At 37.6% G+C, this 22,282-nt stretch overlaps 1 protein-coding gene across 8 annotated transcripts in view; it reads right to left on the reverse strand.

Annotated features, from left to right (window-relative positions):
- Positions 1 to 22,282, reverse strand: part of ZFHX4 (zinc finger homeobox 4) — a 190,990-nt gene that overhangs the window by 34,521 nt on the left and 134,187 nt on the right. For all 8 annotated transcript variants that reach the window (XM_085021210.1, XM_021089181.2, XM_021089180.2 and 5 more), the window contains exon 5: positions 388 to 456. In XM_085021210.1, the coding sequence (XP_084877336.1) occupies positions 388 to 456 (69 nt within the window). The remainder of the gene's footprint in view (positions 1 to 387; positions 457 to 22,282) is intronic.

Below are 22,282 nucleotides of genomic sequence, written 5' to 3' on the forward strand. Positions count from 1 at the left end.
ATTTTTTTTGACTGCATCCATCCCATGTGGAAGTTCCCGGGCCAGGTATTGAACCGGCACCAAAGCAGTGACCAGAGTGCCTGCAGTGACATCTCCAGGTCCTTAAGGCATTAAGCAATCCACTTAACGGAACCTGCTGTACCACAAGAGAACTCCAGAAGTCACTTGTTCTTTAAGAACTTATTTTACATAGGCATCCAAATATTGGCCATATTGGATTTAGTTTATTATATATAAAATATTGATATATTCTATACTTGATTTAAATTACTTGTATAAGGGATCTGATCAGTTGTAATTAAAGCAGTTTCAGAGATGGTTTATTGCAAAAATTATAAGCATGACAAATTTAAATCTTTTAGGACAGATGAGCATAAGACTAATTACCTGAGGGTGCTCTCAACTGTTGTTCCAGAAGATCATCCTCACAGGTCCTGGCTCCCAGAGAGGCAGTTTCTGCAGAAGACAGCAGAGGGAAAAGTTATCAGCATGCCACATTCCTCTCTTCACTGCTAGCCAGCAGCATCACAAGAGTCCAAAACTTGGCTTTCAAAGAGATAAACATCGGGTAAGGCTCAGGTGAATTTCCATCACACCTTACAGGCTAGTGAGCAGTGGCCAGCAAAATTAGCCCAGAGAGTAGCAAGCTTAGCTCAAATTCTCAGTGATGGGCGGCACATGACAAATATAATAACATAGATAAAATATGGAAACAGGAAAGGCTCATTCTGATTTTTCCCACTTGGTTATTTGGCCAAGTCTACATGATAGGATTATGTGTTATAATGACAATGGCACGTGCCATAAACTATGAGCATACTTTTACTTCTCTGTCAAGGTGCAGAAGAAGGAAGGAAGGAAAGAAAGAAAAAGAAAAAGAGAAAGAAAAAAGAAAGAAGAAAAGGAAAACAACTCAATATATGATATCTAATGTAAGACCCCCAAAGCAAAAGACAAGCACTTAAAAAGCCTGAGGAATGTATCCAAGTCATCAATAAATCTACATCTTTACTCTGACCTTTTTTTTTTTTGGTCTTTTTTAGGGCTGCACTGAGGCATATGGAAGTTGCCAGGCTAGGGGTCAAATAGGAGCTGTAGCTACTGGCCTACACCACAACTCCCCACAATGTTGGATTCTTTTTCTTTCTTTCTTTTTTTTTTTTTTGTCTTTTTGCCATTTCTAGGGCTGCTCCTTCGGCACATGGAGGTTCCCAGGCTAGGGGTCGAATTGGAGCTGTAGCCACCAGCCTACGCCAGAGCCACAGCAATGTGGGATCCGAGGTGCATCTGCAACCTACACCACAGCTCACAGCAACTCCAGATCCTTAACCCACTGAGCAAGGCCAGGGATCGAACCCACAACCTCATGGTTCCTAGTCGGATTTGTTAACCACTGCGCCACGACAGGAACTCCAACGTCGGATTCTTAACACACTGAGTGAGGCCAGGGATTGAATCCTTGTCCTCATGGATACTAGTTGGGTTCATTACTGCTGAGCCACATCGTAACTTCAACTCTAATCTTTTATTTGAGCTCCAGAGCAGAAGTGCCTATAATGGCCTGATTTGCTAAACTAAACCCCAAACACGAATCATTAGTTTCATCTAACTCCATTCTTCTTTGATGTTCCATATTGTAAGGAAATGTATCTTAAAAACAAAACAAAACTGAACTTCAGAAATCACCTTCAACACCTTATTCTTTCTGTACACCGACTGAACACATATCATTGATTCCTTGTTACAATGACTTTTGTCATGTCTGTTCCTCTATCATCATCTCTTTTGATAGTTTCAATAGCCTTCACAACAATCTCCCTGCCTAGATCTCCATGTCTTTCCAATCTAATCTCTCATAATATCTCATGAGTTATCATTCATGAAAATATAATTAGTTGAGTAAAAATCAGGGCTCTAACACTTTTTAGTTAAGGGGCCTTTGGTATATTACTTAATGTCTCTAATTAGGCCTCAATTCCCTCATTTGTAAAATGTAGATATAACTGCATAAATAATCAACAACTGTAAGAGAAAATAATTCAAATAAGGTATGATAGGTGGAGAATGTGATACTCTGCCAAGTGAGAAAAGGCCATATCTTATTGAGAGGATAAAAAAAATGACACACAATTCTTACACTGCCAAAGAGACTCATGTTTATCTAATAGTTCTAGACAATAGCATCTGTGGTTAATTCTGAAGGCTTTAATTAAACAAATAATTAACCTCAAAATAGAAGTGCACACCAAAGCACTATTACTGCATCTACTAATTGTTTCTCTTGCTACGTACAAAACCTTTGGCCTTCAGTGGTGAGCTATTTAAAGACAATATAATCATAATAAATACCCAGTGCCCTCCCCCAACAAGAACAAACACAACAATTATTTTGTAACTACATCTTAAATTAGTCTTGAGAAAAATAATATGTGGTCAGTCCTTGCTTATGATGGAATAACTTCCAAATAGATTATGGTATTGATGTCTAACCAACATGTTCCTTAAGAAGCCCACTTCTTCCTCCTGGCAACCTCTCGGGCTTTATGCCTTGAGCAATGCTGTTCCTTTTATTTTTGCAACATCTTCTTGTTTTTCTGTTAAACCCTCATTCTTCCCTGGAAACCTAAAGCAAGTGTCACCTCCTCTCTGCTTTCCTAACAATTACCTTGTACATGTGTCTCTGAATTTTGAATGTATTGTGATAACTTTTACGTGACCCTTGTCTATTTCCCTAACAAACTGTGAGTTCCTTGAGAACTTTCATTTTCGCAGATTCTCAACTAAGGACAGAGTGAGGCATATCAAAGTCACCTAGGACACTTTTATTCAAAACACAAATCTACACCCTATATCCTGAAATAAATGAATGCCGAGATGAGAATTTTTTAAAAGCACCCCAGAGCCTCAGGACTCTAAATCCAAAGCTTTCTCAATCATACCAAAAACAGATGATTAAGTCCTTTTGCATATATATTACACATATATACATTTTTTACATGTGTGTGGGTGTAAAAACCATTTCTTCTCATTTCTAGCAAAAAACAATTCCATTTTAGCAAGTAATCCTTACCATTACAGACACACACACACACACACACACACACACACACTTCAGTGTATCAAAAAGACTTGTTCAAATGGACATCAGTAGTACCTAAGTGAATTTGACCAAATGACTACTACTCCCTAAAGATTCATGAACATGAAAATAAAACAATGACGACCTATTAAGTTTGCATCTCTGCCAGGTGCTCTGGTAAGCTACTTGTGTAAAAACAGCCGTGTAACCCTCACAATAAAGCCACGAGGCAATTATTAATCTTTATTTTGCAAGCCAGGAGCCAAGGGGCTGAAGGATGTTAAAGTCACTGGTCTTAGGTCACCAAGTTTGAAACTGAAAGAACCTGGAATGAGAACCAGGTAGGCCTGGTAAAAAAAAAAAAAAAAAAGCTGTGAAATTCTGGATGGTTCCAGGCTTTTTGTTTGTTTGTTTGTTTTTTGTCTTTTTAGGGCCGCACCTGCTGCATGTGCAAGTTCCCAGGCTAGGGGCTGAACTGGAGCTGCAAGTGCCCGCCTACATTACAGACACAGCAATGCCAGACCCAAGCCGCAGTCAATGCCAGATCCTTAACCCACTGAGCGAGGCCAGGGATGAAATCCAAGTCCTCATGGATACTATGCCGGGTTCATTACTTCTACGCCACAATGGGAACTCCGGACGTGTCCAGTTTTAATACCACAGAATTCAGGAACCTCTAAAGGTTCTCCTATCTCTGTAAAGGCCAGAAATCTAAGAGCTGGGGAGAGGAAGGGGGAGAAAACCAACTTTTCAGTAGTTCTGTGAAAAATCTGATATTTCATAAAAGATTGACATTGCTTGAATATGAAATATAACCAAATAATAGTTTGGTGTCACACTGGAGTCATTTCATTTGATAGTGATTTAGGAAAGGTACAAAATGTCAAAACCAGAAACTGTTATTTAATCTCACAAATTAGGTCATGTGGCATTTGGAGAATGCTCCAAAGAGAGTGACTTGTGCAAATAATTTTATAAAGGAATGTGGTTCACTACGCCCTGGAATTCTTTTTAGATCCTCAACAGTGTTGCCCCTTTTATACGAATGATATAAATATTTTCATAAAGGAGCATTTAACTTAGCCAATGAACTGATTAATCCATACTTTTCTGCCTGTGTAAAATGACATGTTTAACGTCTAGTAATGATACATAGCATCTTTCAATATTTCACTTTAATAAGTGCTCTGTAAAAACAAATCTGACTGCTGTTAAGAGGATCTGTCTCTTTTGCTGGTGATTTAATTAGATTACTAATTTGTGTTTCCTAGCACCTGACCTTTCTTATTTAACACTATTTAAAAATAATACCACTGACAATTTATCCAGTATTCTACTCTATCAGTTGGGTGATGATCACATACTTGAAAATACAGTACCAAACGACTTTATTTTCATTAACACAAAGTAGGAGAAATTACTGTGTTTTCTGTGAAATGGTATATTGATCATCACAATCATCATCACCAATACCAACATTTTAGAGCATCTGCTTTGTACCAGGACCTTGACTGGTGCCCTTGATCTGCATTAGGACGCCTCAAACAATTGGAGGAGCTATGATTTGAACCCGTACCATTTTTTTCAGGAATAGTTCTCTTAACCACAATATTATATTGAACTATATATATATATATTTTTTTTAATCTTCAAAGTGGCTTTCTTTTTGACTCTGTGATTATTTCATATGTTCATTTTTTTTTTCTCATTTGGCCTGCGTTCTGCTAACTTCCTCTTTCCAAACCTCAACCCAAATGGTTGCATCTCCAAGGGCAATGCTTAAAACCTAAATTTTAAGGGTTCTGACTCCTTTTAATTATGAGAGTGACATTTCTCATCGCTCTTTCTAGTTCCTTGTACTGCCACATCTACTCATAAGCCTACCCATCGCCTTACTCCTTTTTTCCTTCCCTTAATTGAGTAACATTTATTCTGCGAGTTAACTGGTAACTTTCTGGCATTTAACCTTAGTTTAAAAATCATCAAGTTCTCATCTAGCACATCCCAATTTTTTTTTCCTGCAAACTGGAATAATACTTTTAAAAATCCTATAATCCCTACAAATCTAATGATCAGGGAAATATCTGGAATTTTTAACTTCTTAAAGCAGTCTAGATACATAAACAGAGAATTCTAAGTTTAAGGTTGTTGTGATTAAGGGGGGAAAAAATCTAATCTAATCTTGATGATCGCAGCAGCCATGTGCTTTTTATATTCTTATCGGCAAATTTGGGAAGCATTTGGCACAAGTTCAGTGGAAGTCTGGCATTTTTAAAATAGTGGTTGAAAACTTCAGCTGCCAAGTACAGAACTAAGACAGTGATTTTCCTACAAAACTTCCACTTCCCCACCCCTCCCACTGATTGGTTAATGCATTAAATAATCAAGTGCATCACTATTTTTAGGAAAAGGTTTATCAGATAAAATGAAAAAATTTATCATCAAACAGAATAAGCATTAAGCTAACTGACATAAAATAATAAAGAGAAAGAAAAATATTTTCTGTAGTCCTGGGTCCTTGGTAGCACTTTGAGTTCAACTTTACTTTCATCCATTAAAAAAAAAAAAAAAAAGACAAGCCCATTCTTACTCTGTAATTGGAGAATAAGACGAAACTCCGAAAGAGAATCCACAAGTTGCAACAATCCTTCTAGCTCCTCCTCCCATTTCTCTTTTGAAGCCCGTTCCACCTCTACCTGAGCATTGTGACTCACTGAAAAAATATATCTTAGAGACTGTGAATACAGAGAAGATTTTTGCAGCTGTCTAGTTTCAAAATAATAAGTGACCATTTGTTGGAAACCTTTTAGGTGCCAAGCATATAATGTGCATTTCCTTACTCAATCCTCACAGTAAATCTGTAACAGAAAAACCATTGCTTTTATGGAAGAGATGAGACATCAAAGCTCAGATGTTTTAAGTAATTTTTGTCCAAAAGCAAAGGGTAGGATTTCAGCTGAGTCTGATTCCAAAGTTCTGTTCTCTCCCTGGGATGGGGCTGCCTCCAGGCAGCCCCCAGGACTCCTGGGTCAGGAAGTCTAAAAACTTTGAGTTTCCTACCTCCTAAAAAATCAGCTCCAACTCCTCCAAAGCAAATTCACCATACAAGATCAATATTTAGAAGAACACATCAAATTCAACATTTATTGCTATCCCCGGTAGTTTATATTTTAATAAAAAAAAAAAAACCTTTGGACTTGCTTGTGCACTGCAAAAGAGGAGCCTGTTTCCAGATGAAGCAAGTTTGCAATTAAAAATGATTTCAAGTGGTCTTCTCCATCCTTTTCCTGTGTGGATACAAAGAGTGCTCTTCTAAAAAGCTGAGCAACTCAGCATGCTACCAAATGGTTTTGAGTAACCAAGCAACATCATCATTGTTGATCTGCAGTGCTTTCTCTTAAATTATTTCTTCTAGGCAGTAATAGATTGAAGTGCATTGGATGCTTCAGTGTCAATTATCTGCATGGGGCTAGATTTGCAATTTCTTATTTTCTGGAAAAGTAAAGCTCCTTTGCCCTGCCCTGTCTGCTTTTACCCAGAAGTTATTTTCATATAGTAAGGGAGAGGTATCTCCTGGGGCCCCTAGGCTAGGAAAGAGTGATCACTTCTTTCTGCTCCTTGAATCATCTATGACCTTGGTCTAATGGGAACTCAAAAGAATGTAACAAGTTCCTGATAGCAATTACTTTCAATAAATTACTCAGACATTGTCTCAATGTTGAGTATTTTACAGTGCTATTACTGAAATATTTTTTCTTTAATGTATTAATCTGTAATATATTTCTTAAGATAAGATTCTATTTTATTTTGTTGTACTGAAATTAAAAGATTGAGCCTCTCTTATAATGGAGGGATAATAGCTTGTTCAGTTGCCCAGTTATCTAAACTCAAGTCCCTATAGCATTCATCACAATCCTTCTTTATACTGTCTAAAACAATTTTCATCCCTTAGCATACTTTCCTGGCTTGGCTACCTTGTTCATCAACATGGAAACACGTCTGGTCCACACACTGATCCCTATTCTAACCGGTAATACCCAGTAAATCAGGGCATTGGCTATTTATTTCAACCCTTTGCTTTCTATCTCATAGCTAGTTTTTAATCTTCTAGTTTCTACTCCACAGTTGCCAAGTTATCTGAATAGACTCCTACTAGGTTAACAGCTTTTTGATTTTTTTTTTTTTGTCTTTTTGCCATTTCTTGGGCCACTCCCACGGCATATGGAGGTTCCCAGGCTAGGGGTCCAATCGGTGCTGTACTGCCAGCCTACGCCAGAGCCACAGCAACGCAGGATCCGAGCCTCATCTGCGACCTACACCACAGCTCAAGGCAATGCCAGATCGTCAACCCACTGAGCAAGGCCAGGGATCAAACCCGCAACCTCATGGTTCCTAGTCGGATTCGTTAACCTCTGCGCCATGACAGAACTTCTGAAATTATTTTTTTTAAATAAAAAAGAAATGTTTATCCAGTAGTCCTTTATTTCCCTTTCCTTTAGCTCTATCTCAGACTCCTTATGAGGGTATCATTTACCCTCAGGGAAGTTGCATTTCTCTGTATCAGTCCTGTTATTTGGTTCTTAGAAGCTTCTAGAAGTTCTCCCACATTGGTACCTCAAAGACTTCTGTAATGATAGGTGCCCCCCACCAAGACTGTATTGGTTTTAACTTACTTCAGCAATTCTAGTGTTAAATCAGTTTCAGAACTTTAAAAAAAAGTTTTCTGGAATCTGTAATGATTGTATCATTCCCAAGATTTTATTTCAATCATGTTCAATGAGTTACTTGGGCATCTTCTTTGGAACCACTAGCCATGAAACCATCATTCACTCTGGCTGTGGAGAATCAAAGAAAGTAATCCTGTGTGGAAATAATAGTAATTTTTTATTGTTGCTGGCCATACCCGAGGCATTCAGAAGTGCTCAACTCAGGGATCAAGTCCGAGCCATAGCAGCAATCTGAGCCATGATTGCGGTGACAACACCAAGTCCTTAACCACCAGGCCACTAGGGAACTCTGAAATAATAGTCATTTAAAAAAAAAATCTGAGATTCATTCTCTTGACTTCAAAGTTTGAACAAAGATAAAAGGCAAGACATCAGTGACATAAAAACTGCTCACTTCTTATAGCTATCTGGCCATTAGCAGCCTATGTTTTTCCAAAACTATTTCATTAGGAGAATATTGACTACTCCTATGTATATGTTTGTTCTAGGGAAAACCAAAAAAACAAACAAACAACAAAACAATCATGCACTAAAGAACCAAATACACTTGAGCTTGAATCCCAGCTCCTCCACTTTCTATTTTGCAGAGCAAGTTACTTAGCCTCCCTGAAATTCAGGGAAAATGAAAACAAAAATACCCAGATTTCAGAGGATAATAAGAAGTAACGATAATGAATGTAAAACATCTAGTCCTGAAAAAGTAATAGTCATGCTCATGAATGATTCGTCTCTGGCTCTTGTCTACACTGCTAAACAAATTATTTGAAGAAAAAAACTACATCGATTTGGTATTTTGACTTTTTAGATCATAGTTATATGTAATGGACTCTCTATCCATCAGGGAAGTTAGTGCTTTAAGCCTTTAAAATATCACTATTATTTGTGTAGATATTTTATAAATAGCAAATGTTAACATGAGTAAACACTGGTTTCCTAAGCAACATAGTTTGAAAGTTTTTTTTTCTTTAAATCCCTAAGCAAATTTTACATATACGCCAATAAAAGTGGTATGTGACCTACACTGTAAAGATTGTTCAGCCATTTAAAAAGTTTGAAGGAAGAAGATGAACTCTAAAGGACTGGTGTTGGAACACAAGTCAGCTCTAGGTTTTCACGTGCAAGACAGTGATCCTCTCCTCAACTCCAAGTTCCCTCCATCAGTCTCCTATTAAGACAAAAACTGAATAAGTTACAGTCTCAGAATAGAGGTCTGCAAATGTGGCAGTCCCCCAAACTCCAAAAATCTCCAATTATTTACAAACATTGGATTTGAGTGATTTTCTAGAGTATTCCTTAACCTGTGGTCACCTAAATCCTATTCCCTACTGTAAACATCATCAAAGCACAAAACATTTACTTTTTTCTCCAAAGCCATTCCTAATGAACCAAAGACATGTTAGAACTTTCACAAAGGCAAGTTAAATAGGAATGTACAAAATAGGAATTAAAACTCTGGCTTCAATTCGTGTAAATTTAAACAAACCTACAAGCATTTTGGAGCCAGTCTTCTTGTTGTAAATGAAGATAAAATAATTTGTTCTGCTTGCCACACGAAGTCATTCTAAGGATGAAATTAAGTTGTTATCATCACCTCCAGGTAATCATGCAAAACAGGGAAATACAAACTTTGTACCATACTTTCTAAATATTTAATGTCTTAAATATGCTGACCTAGAATGCACCACTACTACTTATAATAAACTATCACATACAGTTATATATGGGGGAAATTATTGCTTCCCATGTGCGGGCTTATTTATTTTGTGAATTACATATGGCTGTAAAAGAAAATCCTTGGATGACTAGATCAATTTTTTTTACCAGCCTTATAATTGTTGAAATAAATTTACCATTAACCTAAGATGCAGAAAAGTTTCCTAAAGTATATGTAAATAATCCTCGGATTTTTGTTATTTAGAGTTTTCTACATTTCACCACATTAGGAAAGGGCCAATTTATATAGTCATATAGCCCAAACTATACTTACAAGAATTGACCTAGGCAATGATGGATACAAACAAAAGTGAAACAAATTTGGAGAGGGTAAGTTAGTGAAAATATGCATAGTCCCAGAAAAGGAAGATTAGGAAGGCTAGGCTGGAGCCAAGAATGAAAAATACACTATTGGAACCTGCTATGAATTTTTAAGACAATACTTATACATACTCATGAAATGTTTATTTAATAAATCATTCATTAATGAGCAAATGGATTGATGAGACTTGGCACATTGCTTTCTTTGGACTGTATTAGCAGCAGAAAAAAAAATACGTTTTCTGAAACACAGCCAATTTTTTTTCTCTCTTTTGCCTGAATATAAGTCTTGCAAAGGGTCCCTTGATCTGTGCAGACTGAGAGCTTTAGGCAGAGCATGCCATGATCATACTTGCATCTTTGGGATGCTATGCAGAAGATGGAATAGAGAAGGAGGAGTTTGGTGGTTGATGGTTTTGTTTTAAGAATTCCAGAACATTCATTGTACTTCAACCTATCACTGTCTAGAAGAAATCATGAATAAAGGAAGAGTGATGATTCCACTAGAGAAAAAAGGAAAGTTAAAAAGTCCAAGATTGGGGTGAGAGAAAAGAGGATGAGCTCAATTTTGGACACAAATTAGAGGAGAGCTGTTCAGTAAAAATTTAAGTTTCTAAAACTAAATCCTGGGAGAGAAATCTGACTTGAAACTATGTGGAAGAAATAATAACTAATACTTATGAGTCAATGGAACTTAGGAAAAAGATGCAGGTCTGGAAGATGAGGGCTGAGGCCAGAACTCCAAGTAGGAAAATTAAGAAGCAAGTGGCCTTGAAGATGACTGAAAAAAGATAAAAGATAATGATGGAGAACAAAGAGGTAGGCACAGGACCCTGGAGTGATTGGTAAAAGAGTAACCAGAGGAAAAGAATTTTCCAGAAGTTTGAGGCACAGTGTAAAACTACCCAGAGAAGTAAAACAAATGCCCTGGTGATGTTGTAAGAGATGACAGTGAAAGAGGCAGTAGAAGGACTGGTCTATATTTCAAAGAAGGAGGAGATGGGACTTGTGGGTGGACTCGATGAAGAAAATGAGAGAAAAAGAAGACTCAAAGATGATTCCAATGGTTTTTGCCCAAGAAATTAGAAGAATGGAGACGCTATTTACTGGTATGAGAGAAAAGGCAGTTGGAACAAGCTGGGAAGAAGGACAAGGTTTGGAATCAGTAATTCAGGACTTGCTTGGTTTGAGATGCTTTATTTACATATCTAAGTAAAGGTGTCAAGCAGGCGGGTGTGGCAGCGGGGCAGAGAGGGAGAGGGAAAGAGAGAAGGAAAAGGAGAGAGAAGAAGGTGGGAGGAAATGAGGGAGAGAGAGAGGAAGAGAAGGATCAACATACAGATGATGGTTTAAGTCCTTGAGATGAGATTGGAGAAGAGATCCTAGAGAATGTGGCACATAATTGAAGCCAGGATGCACCCTTACCCAGGACGTGTGCCAAAGCAGGGGACGCTATGACTCCACTGCAGTGAGGCCAAGTGCTTTATCCTTGACAGTGTTTAGGGTTGCCAGTGCATGGTAAAAGTAATAATTAAGCAGGCCAACTTTTAGTCAGTTTTATTACTGTTTTTTTAAATTCCTATAGGAAACTTCTTTATTGCCTGAACTAAGGTGAAACATTTCTACTGTTCCCTCCCTGGATAAGAAGGAACCAGAGAAGAAGACTGAGTAAGAACAGCCAAGGAATTAGAAGATCCAGAGAGAACGGGCTGTGGGAAGCCTAGTGAAAGACATTTCAAAAGAAGGGAGAGATGAACTTATTAAAAGCTGCTGGTTGGTCTCATCAGATGAGAATTGAGAAGTGACATTTGCCAAAGACGGGGTCCTTAGAGTCTTTGACCAGAGCTTCTTTTGAGGACAGGTAGGGACAAACACCCCCTGAACGTGGGTATAAGAGAGAATGAAGATGAAGGGAATGGAGATGTCAGGTGTAGACAGTTCTCTGAGGAGTTCTACTGTGCAAAGGACCAGAGAAATTGGGCACATCTGGAGATGGCTGTAGCATCATGGGAGTGTTTGATAAGTAGAGTGACAGAGAGAATGTTGGTTCAATGATGAGAATGAGTTAGCAGTGAGGGGAACATTCATGATGCAGAAGAAAAGAAGGGAGTGTCACATGGTGGATCTCACAGGGTCCAGATGGGGGTGGATTTTTGAAGAAAGTGGGAATGGGGGTGGAAGTCAAATGATCACCGAAATCAATGGAAGTCAGACTAAGATTAACCTCATAGAAACTGGAGACTATCAGGATCATGGCAAGAGTTGGGAAGAAGAGTTGGAAGAGTAGGAAGTTAGAGAGGAGAGTAAAGAGTTGCCAAAATGAATGGGAACGATGTATAAGGGAGACTAGAAAAGAAGGGCAGAGAGCAGAACCCATTTTGCTTTGCGCATATAAAATATTCCTATTATCCCCTTCAAGATACACTGTGACAGAACCCATTTTTTGTTGAGTAAAGATGTGATCAGCAAGCCTATCTAGCTAGGAGCCAAAACCACTATTTGTTCATTGTAGATATAATGGAGGCCATGTACACAGGAAAATTTTATCAACAAAAATGAAAAACTTCGTGGAACATCAACAGTTCCCTATGAAACTCTTCAATGAAGTTTTACGGCAATATTATAATCTTCGTATTTTTCATAATCTAAGCTTGATCAAAAAAGCCTTATATGTCATGCACATAGCAGATGAATTTTACTGTTTGGGTACAAGGTGATAAAAATATCTCAAAAAATATATGAGGACTTTGTCGAGTAAGTTCAATGTCATGATGAACTCGATGAAGTAACTCACCATCACCGCTAATGTAAAAGGTGACATGTAAGCTGAAGCTGCGTTGCCGCATTTTACGATTAAAACAAGCAAAAAAAAATTTTACAAAATTTAAAGGTATCACTATTCTAAAAGAGTTGATAATGGTAAATAGTAGGGAAATGTGAAAGTGTGGACATTTCACAAATGATGACCAAAATTCCAATACATAAAAAGGCAAAATAAACAAAAAGCCATAGATATAGTCATCTGATGAAAATAAAAGGTGTGTTGGGGAAAGGAGGTGGAAGAATCTAGCGGTAAAGAAAATGAGTACTAAAAGGAATTTATTTCTCCTTTTATCTCACTTCTACAAATTATAAATAAAAACATCTCTAATGTGGTAAGTCATTTGAGCCAAATGCAGAATTGCCTTTTGAGGATTTTTAACTGTGGTATTAAGGGTATAGAAAGGAAAGCTATACATAGTTGATCTAATAAAATAATATGAGGATGAATTTCATCTTTCATATCCTAGCATTGTGTATCTTTTCTATATGATATACATTACTCTGAATCTTCATATCTGTCCTCAAGAAGCAAAAGATACTATCTTATCCTAGATATTCTAGAACCCGTTCCAGAATAAGAAAAATGACCTCTAATTTGCAGATCTGTCTGCTTTTTGCAGCACTGAATTGTTGAGAAGTAACACAATAGTCACAAAATTAGAAGGTAAGAGGGCGAGGCCAAATGGAATCAATTTTCATTTGTTCCTATTCTGCACCCTCATCTCCTCCCTGGTGCCTCTGAAAGAGTTAGAGAGTATTTATGGATTGGTGTTGGGGCATTTTTTTTCCTCCCTTTTACCAAATGCATAGTGGCAATCCTGCCTTGCTAAAAGTCCTGTAACTAGGAACCAATGAACTACTCTTGATTGCTCACCAATAAAAATGCATGTTTCATTCCACCTTGTGTACAGGTCACCTCCTGACCTAGTTCTGGGTTTGGTTTCATTCATGTATTCAATGAGTATTTATTGAATACTTATTATGTGTAACTCCAACAGTCACCTTAGAGAAGCACAATAAGACCATTTATAGATATTTCCGTTTAATCCTTTTTACTTAGATACAAAACTGTCTTAGACTGACATTGTTCCAAGTTCCATAAACTAATTTCCTTGATACCTATTTAGCATAAATGATATTAACAGCCTCACAGAAGTATAACCTCTAAATGTTATAAATAGAACAGCCCCTAACATGGTTTTTTATTACACTACAAAAGCCTCTAAAAAAAATCATAATGAAAAACGACGTTTTACTCTAGTAAAAAAAAAAATAAAATAAACCTTTATGAGCATGGAATTTTTTCTCCCCAATGGTTTTTTAAGTTTACATTAGAAAGAGGGGTGCAAGTCATGCCTCAATCTCAGAGCCCCTGCTTTTCACTCCCCTGGCCCGCTTAGTCTGAGAAGTTTCCAACAGTAGCCAAGCCTGGGAACTTTAGTGCAATCTTGGAACCTTTAATTGCATGTATTTAGTCAGTAAATCTGCTCTGTGACTTTGTTTTTAACATTCTTTTCTGTTTATCGACAATTCCCTCGGGGATGGCCCCTTAATGTGTCCACAGTGAAGGGCCTTGGACGAGCTTTTGCCTCCAGGTTCTCCCAGCGAATGCCACCCATCTTCCACATGGCTGCCACATCATACTTCCTAAAACACCACTTCAGCGATGTCATTCTTACACTCAAATGCATTAGGGCCTTCTCATTTTCTGCCTCCTCAAATCTAAGCTTTTTGCTCCACTTTCAAAGCCTTCCATGGTCTCAGTTATTTAGTTACTTTGGGTCACTTTCTCCTAAATGGTCATTATTAGGCATTTGGTTTAGTTTCTTGCTTCTCAACACAATCTTATCAATTTTCTTTCATGCCTAGGTCTGCACTATATCATCTTCCCTCTCAACCCTAAAGACCATGCCTAAATACATATATAGGCAAATAAATAGACGTAGAGACAAACAAAACTCTATTTCACATTCCCAATCCTGCTCATTCTTCAAGTCCTAATATTCCACTCATCATAACAAACCCCACAAATCCAAGGCTCCATTGGATAGTCCTGAACTTAAAGAAGTTCCTTAAAATGTAATAATTTACCTGGCTTATTGTGTCAAGTACATTGATTCTGTCTTCCGGGCAGCTTCTTAACTCCTAAGTCTATACCAAGAGGGCAGGGGAACCTTCACACTTTTCTTTCTCACCACCCTGGGCCAAAGGCTACAGCCAGAGCTGTTGTCTAATGGATTCCTCTCAAGAGGGTTCTATAATCAATCATGGCAGCAAAGAAGAAGAATCTCCACTTCATTCTGATTCTGATTCCAATTAATTCATCAAGCATTTCCTATACTTGTGAGGAGGGGCAAGTATTTAGTATTCTCTCTCAAAGGTAATAGAGTTTAAAATCCTCCACAGAGAAGCTAAGGGGGGAGAAAAGTTCTTTGAGGTCTATGCCATCTCTATGAACAATCCTTCCTCTTTTCCTTCTTATGTACAACTGTTCCAGGATATTGTAGAATACACATTCCCCTCTGTGGTTTTGTTTCCCTTTTGCTAGTCTCTTGTTGTGACTGCCTTGTGAATGCTGAGTTGTATGCATTTAAAACTTTCAAGTTCAAGCACATTCTTGCTTGAAACAAAAGCTTGAGAGAGTGAAATAAGAGTATACAATTATTGCAAAATAGCAATAAAATCAACTCCCCATACGTCCCTTGAGAAAGATGGTCAAGGAGGAGCTGGCTGAGGCCTGAGACAGACTGTCAACTTGACTTTTAATTTTATGAACTGTAATCACTGGAACAAGAAAATATCTACAAAGAGTCAATGTCATTTCTGTAAATGGCAAGAAGACTGAGTGTGAAAACACTGCTCTGAACCAGGCTTAAAGACTTAAAAAAAAAAAACAAAAACCCACAAAAACCAAAAGTTATGAGCAAATATCAACAGTACTTTCTCCATTTCTCGCCCTCTTTTTTTTTCCTTTAAAAGGAATTTTTTAAGTGAGGAAATTGCAGTTAAAAATTATTTTATAGCTCTTAAAATGAAAACATTTGCCTATTAAGCTCTAACGACCTACAATATTCTATCTGTAAAGCATCATTTGGCCCCCTGCTGTTTCATTTAACTTTAGCTGAACCTTTTTTTATTGCTTCCTAATCTACCCTAATTTGCCTAAACCCCTTATTTGCCATTTCTCAAACTGTTTGTTTACATCTCACTGGAAATGTGTAACAATAACAAAGTGCTTTAAGGACTGGAAATAATGATAGACTTAGACAGATAATTTTTCTTCACAGCATCAAAGACATTCAAATTAACACACATTCACTGAGCACGCTGTAGGTGACAAGGGCCATATTTGGCAAGGAGAGACTAGGATGAAAACAACCTCTGTTGCCTTCACAGAGCTTGAAACTGGAAGAGGAAACAAAATAGAAACAGCACCATGATGTGGGAAGTGATCTGCTCTTGATAGGAGCCAAGTATTCTTGACACAAAAGAACACAGAACAATTAACTCCCTTGAAAGAATGAAAATGAATGTAATACATATCTTATTCTGTATCATGTCACGTAAACTTTGTTTCTGTTATGGAGGAACATTTTATAGACAGAGAATAAGACAAGGACAATGGCTGGCTTTTAAAATCTTACCTTCAACCCATGTAAAGGGGAGAATATGATAAAAATAAGTAGAGTGAGACTGAATTAGGAATCAGAAGCTTGGATTGTGCTCTGAATCAGCCTTTGTAACCCTGAGTAAATCCTGGAACTGTTAAGTGACTGTTCCCTGAGCTGTAAATTAAGGGGCTGAATCTACATGAGTCTGAAGGATCCCTTTGGCTTTCCCATTATCTGAACATCTGCTCTTACTTTTGTCAACTCACAAGGACTTGCTACAAGGCTGAGGACAAGGCCTCCTAAGACTAGATAATAATTCTCCTTTACCTGAATATGTTATTTGTGTGTTGATATTGACAACCCTCTCTTTTCACAGTTCTTTTCACATTATTAGCCCTTGATATTTGCATAGCCCTTAATTCTTTTCAAAGTATATTTGCATTCATTATTCAAGTACCCAAACTCTACATGCTAACCACACTCCAGAGAATCTTCCCTCACTCGGTTGTTAAGTCACGCATTTAATAACCTTCTTCTTCACTCTTTTTTCAAATAACTTTGTGTTTAACTCTATGCTTCTCTTCTTTCCTTTCTTCTAAGAGGAACCAGATTCATCATTTTCTAGTCCCTCTCCACCCTCCTTCTCAGCTACCTGTTTTTTGAAAGCACTGAAGTGGATTTGTTTTGACTGAGTGCTTAAAGCCTCAAGGAGGAGAAGCACAAAGGTGACTTTGTATACCACTTCTGTCAAGTTGATTTAGGAAAACTCTGGTTTCCTAAGATGGGTTTTTCAAAAATACAATGTACCTAGAATCTCTTAAGTTAGCAGTTTGTACCTGAGAGGTACCCATCCTATCTAGTCTAGTGAGCACATGGTTGGATTAGCGAAGTGGAGTTTCAGAGAGGACAATAAACACAGTAGTACCTGAGAGAGTGACTGCATCTTTAGAAATATAGTTTTTGGCCATGCCCATGGCATGCAGAAGTTCCCTGCCAGGGATCAAACCTGTGCCACAGCAGCAACCTAAGCCGTAACAGTAACAATGCCAGATCCTTAAACCCCTTTCCCATTATCTGAACATCTGCCACCAGTAAACTCCTAGAAATATAATTTTTTATGAGCTTCTTATACTTTATTTTTTTAATATATAATAATTTTTATTTTTTTTCCATTATAGCTGGTTTACAGTGTTCTGTCAATTTTCTACTGTACAGCACAGTGACCCAGTTACACATACATGTATACATTCTTTTTTCTCACATTATCATGCTCCATCTTAAGTGACTAGACATAGTTCCTAGTGCTATACAGCAGGATCTCATTGCTAATCCATTCCAAAGGCAATAGTCTGCATCTGTTATATAATTTTTAAATACAACTCAAACTATGTGTTACCAACTTCCTCTCATGGTTCTTAGAATTCAACATTTCTCGTGAAGCTATGGACCCCTCACCCATAAAAATGCACATATAGATAATTTCACCAGCAATTACAAGGGTGTATGGAATTCCTAGCCCCATGGATCCCAGGTTAATAAGCTGTGCACAAATAAACCAGACGAGCTCTTTCATGGGTGTTACAAAACTCTTAGAAAAGGAATGTCCATTTCTTTCTACTGCACTCATGTAGAACTTGTTCATTTGCCAGAAAACCAAGGATCTGGTCACCTCGCTGAGATGAGACAGTCACAGTTTTTAGTTTCTTTTTTATTTTCAATAATAAGAGCCAAGGCTAGAGAAGTTGAATACAACTAAAGAACAATTGTAAGCTCCCAATCAAAATCTTCAATAAGAATACTAATTCAAATAGAAACTGAACTCCAAATGAGCTGAATGTGGCCTGTAGCACACTGAACATTCAGTGGGCACTGACTTATGCTACCAAACCACAGAGACATGTTGACATAAAGACAAATTAGCTGATCATGAAGGAGAAAAACAAAACAGAACTCTTCAAAAAGAAAGATGGAATCCTTTTTCCTACAATATAGTTTAAAACGAATTAGCTGAATTTTTAAACTAAAATAATGAAATGTTTAGAATGTTACATATTGGCAAGAAATGTTACTCAGGTAGGCTACAAGTGTAATGGGTCTCTCCAGACATTAACTGAATCCTTATGTAGACTACAGTTGATTAAGTACAGAAAGAATAACAATAACTAAGAAAAGTCACCTAGAACATGTAGGTTACCAGGAGAATGTCCAAAGTTTCTGTCTTATGGCTAATATTAGGCGTCGTTTTGAAAATTTGAGCTCTGGACAAATAATATTTTGAAGAAGGCATGAAAATGACAGTATGCAAAGAAGCTTTATAAAACTTAAAATGTATTCTACAAAAAGTGGGGAAATTTTTGATTTGAAAACCAAACTCATGAAGAAGGAAAGATTAAAGAACTCCACTTGGTTTTTAAATAAAGTTGATTTCCAGACATCCTTTTTAATTCTCCAAATCAGCCACAGATTTCATCACTGAAATACCTACAAAAGTATGAAAACTCTGAAAGATGCTGATATTTTTGGCTTACTAACTTATGTGATGTTCTTTTTTTTTCTCTAAGAAACTTGTAAATGTTATCAATCAAAACTGAAAGATTTGTCATGAGACTTCATTGGGGGGATAAAAGCCTTTAGAAAAGTTTGATAAAATCAAGAACTAGAATAGAATGAAAGCATAATATTCATTTCAAGTCATCTTGAAGTAGCAAAGAAGCAAAGCAGCATCCTCCTCCCACCCCACCCTCACAACAAATCTGGCAGTCAAGACTTTCTTATAAAACATAAAACCATATTTAAAAAACTAAGGAAATCTATTTAAAATTTTTTTACTTTGTACATCATTCTGATGGGGTTAAAAATGCTGAGAAAGGGCATGGTGCCAGTTTAAAAACCAAAAACTTTGAACATCTTTACGTTATATTATCTGTGCCCATCCCTGCCATTAGCATTCATAATAATTTAGTTTAAATACTGTTTATGATTAATTCACTCATTTTCCTATAGTCCCTATGAAATCTAAATATACCACTCTTTCATTTCAACTCATTCAAGTTCAAAAAATGAGATGATGCTTAAAATTCCATAGAGTTTCAGAGTTCCCTGGTGGCCTAGTGGTTAAGGAGCATTGTCATCACTGCAGCTCACCACTGCTATGGTGCAGGTTTGATCTCTGGCCTGGGAACTTCTGCATGTCAGGGGCACGACCAAAAAAAAAAAAAAATTAGAGTTTTGAGGTATAGATGAAACAAATATTTATGACTATCTTACTAACGTGAAGCAAAAATACCACTATTCTTTTCCTCCAAAGTATACTCTGTTTCTTAAATTTGACTTAACATCACCTAATATTACTTACTATGAAGAATTAAAAACATAAGTTTATCAAGCGTTCTTAGGCTGAGACTCAGCAAAGAAAAATAATGCCTGTTCTTTATTAGACAATATGAACTAAACTCAGAGTTCCCACTAAGGTTCATGGTACACAACTAACTAATTATAAGCCTAAAAGTTTCATGAGTTTCACCCCAGGTATCACAAGCTGAAATTCCAGGCTTCTGTGTCATTCCCTGAAACATCTGTAACAGACCTGAACATTCTTGATAAATGAGATAAGCAAAAGCATTTACTTAATTAAATTTTAAAGCATATTTATTAACTCGGACAACAAACACTAAATTGAAAAGTTTTACACCAAAATCCAATAAACAAACATTCAACAGGGCTTAGTTTTTATTTTAGAATGTCTTCAACACTGTTTATCTAATGCAATTTAATTTTTTAATTTAATTTTTTTTTCTTTTTAGGGCTGCACCCACGGCATACGGAAGTTCCCAGGCTGGGGGTCGAATCAGAGCTACAGCTGCCAGTCTATACCACAGCCACAGCAATGCCAGATCCAAGCCACATCTTCAACCTGCATCACAGCTATGGTAACATCCGGATCCCCAACCCACTGAGCGAGGCCAGGGATCGAACCTGCATCCTCATGGATACTAGTCAGATTCATTTCCACTGAGTCACGACGGGAACTCCCACTAATGCAATTTTAAAAATGATTCTGATGATATATGACCCAATTAAATATCAGCTCAGGCTAAAAATAATCAACTCATAAAATTAAGTCTTTCCATAACTTTAGAGCAAGTGAGATACATGCATTCTTAACATTCACTATATTTTCCCCCCTCTGTTCTTACATTCTACAAAGATTCCAAAATACAGTATACAACTACACATATCTGTGTATACATACACACAGCTCCTTGCAGAAAAGCATCTGATTCTATGTTTATCCGGTGTAATCTGTTTTGGTTTCTTTCCTGCCAAACCACTTCTGGCGTTTCCAGCAGGGCAATGACAGCATACACCTTCTTGTTATTATTTATGGACGGAGGGCCAAACCAAATGTCTGGGTGGGTCTCCAAAGACATAAAATCGGTAGTTTTTTTTCCATCCACAGGACCCAATTACATTTAAATAAACCAACTCCTAGTGAAAGATTGGCTCCAACAGAAAATACCAGGCGACCACAGACACTGAAATTAAATCACAGTCGTAAGTCTAGAAGCCACCAACATATTGTTAAAAATAGTCCTCAGTCCATCTTTGCATACTCAGACACCGGCACATAATGCATATGGGTAACAAAAAGAAAGCATCCCATTTCTTTCTCTGGGGCACAGCCTTCACTAAAATTTCCTACTCTGTAAAAGTTCTCCGTCTCAAGCTCCATGTGTAAAAACACAGCAGCTGCTCTAAGGACTCTGCTTGTCACCAAGGCAGAAAAACTGTCATGTGCTGCTCGGGCTTTAAATGGATGAGTCCTTTTGGCTGATGCTGGAGCTGCAGAGACTTGACAAATGTGGGAAAGTCCTCAGCTGTGAGATGGGGGCTGAGGTTGTGGACTCTTGGTCAATTGAAAGGTTGCATTAAATGTAAATTACAGGACTGTCCCTTAGATATATACTCCTTTCAACCAGGTGAAAGGCAAACAGTGTCATGCTCATTCAGAGGTGGCCTGGTGGTGGCTTCCTCGCTGGGAGAGGAAGCCAGGCAGCCAGGAGCAATTAGAATCGCCATCTCTGAAGGACGGGAAGGAAGGAAGGAAATATTTTTATATAAAACCATATTAGCTTTCCTTTTTAAAGTGCCTCTATGTATTTCTCTTTCCAATTTATATGAAAAAGTATTAGTTTTAAAGCTACAGCAGAACTGGCAGTAAATATCACAGGAACAATTGTTCTTTTATTAAATATTTATTGAAATAAATTCCTGTGCTTTCTCGTTTTTCTTCTCTGGTTCCAATATTTATTTACAGTTGATTATTAACATCTGCCAGTGTAACGGTTTCATCCATACAGAAGCCGAAGGGTAAAAAAGTCACACACACCCTTCTAACGTGACCTGTAGTTAGACAGAAAACAGTTTCCCCAGTCACCGCTTGGCTTCCTGTCTGTGACCTCTGAAAAGCATTGGAGGCCAGGGTTAATGGCCTTTCCAATCTCTGTGATAAGAATTCATTTTGTTCTATTACCAGCAGTTATCTGAGGAGCCTGCTGCATCACTTCAGCAGGGTTCAATCAATGAGGGGACCTAATGAAGTAACCAGCTGTAGCTCTATTTCCCTGGCCAGCTCTATCAGACAAATAAGAGCTATCAGTCACATCTTAAGGCTGATCCCAGACACGGCATCTTCGCAGGCTGAACCCGTATGCATATGAACTAATGATACCCCACCATTTTCTCGAAACCATCCCTTTCGATATAGCTCCCCTAACACTGGAAATGGAATGAGATGAGTTCTGAGACGTTGTATTAAGAGGACAATAATGCAAGATTAAAGAACGGTAGGTTTGCAGACAGTTGCAAGAGTTCACCCTTAACAGCTAAAAGTTAAAATGATAGGGCATCGCAATTGAGGCTTTCAGATCAGCTGCCTTTGAATATTTATGCTTGAGGTTGGTAATTTTTCATCTTCCAAAAAGGAGGAGAGAGAGCTATTATTATTT

Source organism: Sus scrofa, chromosome 4 (assembly GCF_054392235.1).
Source record: "Sus scrofa isolate SSC_HxYL_T2T_F1_AM1 chromosome 4, Sscrofa_HxYL_maternal_Yorkshire_Landrace_v2.0, whole genome shotgun sequence".
NCBI lineage: Eukaryota > Metazoa > Chordata > Mammalia > Artiodactyla > Suidae > Sus > Sus scrofa.